Source organism: Pygoscelis adeliae, unplaced genomic scaffold (genome assembly GCF_000699105.1).
Source record: "Pygoscelis adeliae isolate BGI_AS28 unplaced genomic scaffold, ASM69910v1 Scaffold242, whole genome shotgun sequence".
Taxonomy (NCBI): domain Eukaryota; kingdom Metazoa; phylum Chordata; class Aves; order Sphenisciformes; family Spheniscidae; genus Pygoscelis; species Pygoscelis adeliae.
Window position 1 is genome coordinate 2,332,227 of NW_008824369.1, and position 6,461 is coordinate 2,338,687.

At 49.9% G+C, this 6,461-nt stretch overlaps 1 protein-coding gene across 1 annotated transcript in view; it reads right to left on the reverse strand.

The window, feature by feature from the left end:
• Positions 1-4,514, reverse strand: part of ZFAND2A (zinc finger, AN1-type domain 2A) — a 7,585-nt gene extending 3,071 nt beyond the window's left edge. Inside the window, exons 1-2 of the mRNA XM_009320064.1 lie at positions 4,384-4,514; positions 1,290-1,486 (exon numbers count right to left, since the gene is read on the reverse strand). Of these exons, the coding sequence (XP_009318339.1) occupies positions 1,290-1,486; positions 4,384-4,514 (328 nt within the window). The remainder of the gene's footprint in view (positions 1-1,289; positions 1,487-4,383) is intronic.
• Between the last annotated feature and the right edge of the window lie 1,947 nt (positions 4,515-6,461).

Sequence of the window (6,461 nt, forward strand, 5' to 3'; positions counted from 1 at the left end):
AAGGGCCTCCCCGGCTTCCCCAGGGGATCATGTCCACGTGCCACGAGCGGGCCCGGTGCTGTCAATACCCTGTCAATACCCTGTCAATACCCTGTCAATACCCTGTCAATACCCTGTCAATACCCTGTCAATACCCTGTCAATACCCTGTCAATACCCTGTCAATACCCTGTCAATACCCTGTCAATACCCTGTCAATACCCTGTCAATACCCTGTCAACGAGCGGGCCCGGTGCTGTCAATACCCTGTCAATACCCTGTCAATACCCTGTCAATACCCTGTCAATAACCTGTTGTACAGGCGCTTAAAGGGGAGGGCGCGGGGCTGTGCTGGCCGTGGGACACCTGTCTCCAGTAAGGACAGGGGGGACAGTGCCCCGGAAAAGCCCGTCTTGGGCTGGTTTGCTCCAGGGGACGCTGGGGTGTCTCGGCCCTTTGCCTCTTCCATTTTCATTTCATTTTTTCATCAGGGCTTAGGCTGCCGCACCGTCCCTCTGCATTGCGATGCTTAACTCATGTTACTTCCAAACTTTAAAATAAATGCAGAGAGCTCGGTCAGAGAGGGTCTTTTCGTCGCAGCAAGATGATGCTCAGGGCCCCGCTACAGGACTTCAGAATGTGCTAACTGGTTTGGGTGGACAAGCCTCAGTGGACCGCAGCTGGTTTGAGTGGACTGTGCTAACTGGTTTGGGTGGACAGGCCTCCGCTGCAGCTGTGGGTTTGCGCAAGTCAACTGGATAAAAAGTTTCCCAGTCGGTCCCTGTTTTTAAATGCTTATCTCACTTGTAACGAGGCACCTCAAGATCAAAGTGTAGTTTAGAAATGTTGATCTTTGAATGTGTGTAACGATACTGGCTTCGCATGGAGGAGGTGAGGACTATTGATTTAGTGACATTTGTTACGGGATTGAGAAATGACAAAATGTTGTTCTGCCCCTGCTCTCCCCAGAAAACACCTGACTTTCTCCTGTCGTACATGACTCAGATGCAGAGTGGAGCTGTGAGATTGAAGAGGAGCTTTAGGAAGGCATGTGGTGACCGACTGCAAAGGCCAATTTGTGCTGTCAAAGTCTGGGAACGGCATGTGCCACTCATCCATCTTCCGCGTCACCCTGCCACGTGGCATTCGCGTGACTCCCGCTGTGCGTGCCAGCTTACAGCCGGCCAGGCCGGCATTATGGTCCTCCCAACAGCACAGTCCTGCTGGATTAAACGATACCGCGTCATCAGCCAGACACACTTCTCAGGCCTTCCCACACGTTAATTTTCCCACCTGGACCCATAAAATTACCGAAGATCCTATTTAAAACCCTTCCTCCAAAGAACAACCGCCATGACAGAGCACTGCAGTCTGCCACAGGTCCTTGGTTCGCGAGGGGCAAACTCGTGGTTTCATCTCCTCCGCTGTGGCGCTTGCTGCATGGGGTCTTCTTGGACAGCTGTGCCACGTCCACGCTGGGAGCACCCACAACCCGCCCTGGGGACACCCTGGGGGTGTGATGTAGCCCCACAGGGAGATACCAGCTCAGGTCTGGGAGCAGTTTGAAAGGCAGTGCTGTGCTTAGCGAACCGAGTCCTGCCCCTCTGCCCAGCACAGCTATAGGCACATAGACTTTGGAGAGTGATGTGAGAAGAGACCTTCTGGGTGATTCAATTCAAGCTTCTATTAAACATTTACCTACTTCATGTAATTGCCTTCATAAACAAACCTAAGCCAATGTTAAAAGCAGTTTATTCCCATCAGAAGGCTGTCCCACAACCTCACTGCTCTCGTGATGAAAAGACAGCTTCAAGTTTCTAGTGTAAAAGTTTCCCTGGCCATCTGCCTTCAAAGCAGTGTTGTCCTTTGATTTACATGGTTTCATCTCACCATGTCTGTACAACCAGCAGCTGAAGGAACCAGGCCGACGCTGCTTTGAATGTGTAAGGTAGAGCCATCATTCTCCAGCTGTGTCCTAGAGGAGCGTTCTGCAGCAGTGGTAGATGTTTCCATCAGACGTCGCGCTGTTCATCTGCTGATGGTCCCATCCTTGGGCTGAAGCTGCCCTTCTCCCTGCTCCAGAACCTGCCTCTCGAGTTGCGTTCAATGCAAACCCTGGTGGCCTCAAGCCCAGGGAGAGCCTTAGCAGCCGGTGCTCTGTTTAGTGCACAGAGGTGCCCGGTACTTGACAATACAGTCACGCAGCATCTTCCACCAGATTCCTTTGGCTGATGGCATGTGATTATAAGGATTTCCCTTGTCTGAGCTGAGCCAGCTACCTAGTGTCTACCAGGGCAGTGGGGGGCAGCCAGAGCATGGCACTCTCCCCCACTTTGTTCTTCCGACCTGGTTGGTTTTGACAGTTGGGGACGAGGGAGTGTTAAAAAGAAGGAGGAAACAGCAAAAAAAAATCTAAATACAATCGGTAATAGAAAGTCCAGTTATATGAGGTACTTCAAGAACTTCGCTCCATTATGCGTCTGTACATCAGCTCCGTTATACTATTTACACAACACTCGAGAACTTGGGAAGTGCAAAGAAAATCACTTGCCCTGCTGGGCTCGCAGGCTGATTTTTCTCATACAAAGCACCTACCCAGCGCCCAAGAGGACCAGGACCCCAGTGATCTCCCCGGGAAGGCTTGCCAAAAAGCGGCGGGGTGAGCTTGGCGGAGCGGAAGAGGCTGGTGTCTTCGCTGGCTGGCTGATGCTGCCCTGCAGACTGGAGAGCCACTGCCAAAGGGATCATGTTTTATGGTGGGGAAGGGAGGAGCCTGCGTATGGATAACAACAGAAATGGCTCTGCGCAGATTAGACACTCTTAAGGAAGACTGTAAATCCCAAGTCTAGAAACCCAATAGTACAGGCAGCCGTCTTAATAGAAACGAGGATTAGAAATTAGCCGAGGTCTTTAGTGATATTTTTAGAAGGTTGCTCCTGACAGGTTAGGCTGCTGAGAACTGGAGGAAAGTGCCGAACCCCGTATTACTCGGGGAAGGATCACACAGTGCAGCGTGTGATTAGAGGCTGGCTAGCTTAGCGACAAGGGGGATAGGTGGGTTAGAACTGATTCGGGAGGAATTAGCAAGGGAAATTGCTTGAGAAGCAGAATTTGATTAGGGGCAGCCAACATGGATTTATGATAGGAAAGCTACGTGTAACTAACTTGCTGGAGTCTGGGGGAGGTATCCTTCCCCAGCAGCCCGCGGCGTGTGGGTTTTATATAGCCTGATCTGCAAAGGGAAGGCCTGGCCTTTGCCACCAGAGTGGTCATGCTGGGTGGGATGGATGGGGGTCACCTCCCTGCCTTGTGTCTGCACGGTCTCTCTGCCTCCTCTTTTTCCCTCCACCCGTTTTACTCCTTTTCTAGAAATTAGCCAAGGTCTTTAGTGATATTTTTAGAAGGTTGCTCCTGACAGGTTAGGCTGCTGAGAACTGGGGGAAAGTGCCGAACCCCGTATTACTCGGGGAAGGATCACACAGTGCAGCGTGTGATTAGATCCCTTGTTTTCAGGGAGGAGGGCTATTGCTTTTTCCTGTGGTTCTGCAATTTGTCCCTCCCTCTCCCGTGGGACCTGGGATTGCCTCTTGGTGGCTCTGCTGGGGGTTACATGCCACCATCCACCCCACCTCGCCAGCATGGTCTGCCTTAGGACCCGCATTGCATCCTAAAGGGGTTTATTCCCCCTCTGAAGAGGACCACAGCCTTCCTCAGCTTCACAGATGTTTGCTCCTTCAAACAGGGCCCCCGAGAGTCATTATTTTGGAGAAGGCTAGAATTGCTCTGCAGAAAACAGAAAATCCTCTGACAGCCTCAGACCTGCACACCACTGTCCTCCCGTATGGCCAGTCCAGCCTGGTGGAGGCCAAGCACGGAGGAGCAATGGCCAAGGGATTCTTGACCCGGCCGAAGGGACTGGCACACTGCCCAGAAGAGAGAGGGAAGGTCTTCAAAGGCCTTCCCCATCCACTCTGTCATGACAGCTCTAATTGCATGGCTGGAGAAAGTCCTTGCTGCTTTTGAATGCCATGGCAAACACGATGAAAAACCCAAACGGGACAGGCCAAGGGTGGCTTTGTTTCCTCTGTGCTGCCAGCCTGTGAGGGCAGGGGGACATTCATGGCATGGCAGGGGGACAACTGTCCCGCATCGCTGCCAGCTACAGACATGTCATGGATGGGGAGCCAGGGATGTGGCTGGCTCCATCCTATCTCTCAGGGCAGTGTCTGTTCCCTTCCCACCAAGGTGTGTTACGATGGGCAGCACAGCACAGAGATGCCCGTGGCCGAGACAGCCAGGTCCATCCACCTCCTCTCTGCCTTGTGTGCCCCAAAATCCTCCCAGCACTGTCCAGAAGACATGGACAAGTCCCCTGTCCCCGGTGTCCCCAGGGCCACCTCATTGCCTGTGGTACTCCTGCGCCATCCGGGAGCATCCTGCTTGCTGCTCCAGCTGTGGAGCCACCGCTGCAGCATTAACATTCGGGTGACTCCAGCTCACATTTGCCTCTTCCAGGTCTCTCAACTCCAATCCCATCGTCCCACTTTTCGGCTCATAATTCGTACCAGGCTTTTAAAACTGAATTTTATTTTTATTGCAATGACCCTGTGGTGCTGCCAGATCCCTCTGTGGAGGAGAAGTGACATCTCCATTACATAGCTCAGATAAGTGTCTTAAAGAGACCACACACAAAGGAACCTAATGGTACCTATTTTTATTAGGTTTATTACAGGAAGGGAAGTAAAGCAGTCCGATCTCCCCACAGGATACTCCGTTAACAGCAGCAGACAGAGAGGAGAGATCTGTGGAGGCGGATCAGTTTTCCAAGAATATTAGCTACTGCTGCTCTAAAATTAGAGTCTAGGGAGAGCAGACAGGTTGACATAATTGAAAGGGCTGTCTTATGGGATGACATAGTTAAACGAGCCCATGATCAGCTTTAGAGTGACAGCTCAGCGACTTCTTCTAATCCCCAAAGGAGCACTGAGTTGCGAGGCTGTGATTTAACTAGTCCTGGATCTTATCTTGTGATGATGTCAATATTATTAGAACGCATTTCTAAAGAGATGCCTCCAAAATCACTGTACATGAACCGACCGCTTTTACAGGCACGATTCTCCTGCAGCTTCACCCTGCAAAGTCCATAGGTAATACAAACACTCCTCTGCTGCCCTTCTTACATACCCAATCCTGTCCCCGTGGGCTGGGCTACAGGGGCAGACCCAGAAACAGGATTAAGAACCTCATTTCAGGATGAAGCTGAAAAATATCCTTGAGCTGCCCATTTTATTCAACATAATTCAATATCAAACACAAACTAACAAAGTTAGAGGTGAAATATAATAGCAGGATCCCCATAAAAAATAACCTAATCTGTAAGATAAATAGACAACACTTTAGCCTGGGGAGGTAGCAAATAAAAGAGAAATATGAGCAGAGCTGTTCTCAATTCATAAGTAACTTTAAAGAGAAATAATGAAGATGAGTTGTCCAACTTTTAATGTCCTAAGATTCTTATCAACGAAAAAAAGAGATTCTTAATGTTTTCCTCATACACTCTCACAAGGCGGATGTCCCCAGCCAAATGCCCTGGATCATTCCCACACAAGCAGACACCCGTTGGAAGTGGAAATGGTTTGGAGGGGCCATCCTGCAATTCCTGATGGGGCAGGAGACATCAGGGATGGAGCTCTTCTGAACCCTCATGCTGGTGGAGCTTCTCAATTGCCTTTGGTGGCCACCTCCCACTGTCTTGTTTCAGGTGCAAAACTCAGAGCACCCACTGCCTTCACAGCAGCGTTAGCCTGACTTTTATTATTTTAAATTTTTTTAGCCATTTTTTGTTAGTGCCTACTCTAACTTCAAAGGCTGGGATTTTCCAAGCAGCCTAATGCATTTAGGCACCTAAATCACGTTGTGTTTCAAGGGTGTATCAGCCCTTAGGCTCCTTGGCAAATCCTTGCTGACTGCCTAAGGGCTCACCACCGCAGCCACTGTTACGCTGCTGGATTTTCACAGGTACCAATATACCAGCATGAGCTCACTTCTTCGATAGAAGAGTCTCTTGTTTAAAACCCGCTTCCTAAATGACAAAGTAAACTGGAAAGGGCCTCCTCTGACGGTTAATTTTTGGTGATATATACCTGTATGGGAGTGTTAAATTCTCTCCTTAGGTTATACAAAAAAAAAAGCTTTGCTTTGTAGACTGAACTTCAATTAGAGACCAAGTGCTCCTGATCCCCAGCTGTTAGCCCTCCAGTGGAAACCCCAGATTTGGTGTTTTAGAGGTAAAACCCACCATACCTCCCACTGCCTCTGATACCCACTGTGTCTCCAACCCCCTTGTAGAGCATCCAGACAGCACGCTCTAAAAGGAGCATCCTTTTAGAAAGAAGAGGCTTTTCCTTCTTCAGTATCACTGTGTACTGTATAGGAGGAACAAAAAAATGAGCAGAATCGAGCCATTTGCTTTGCTGTTTGGGA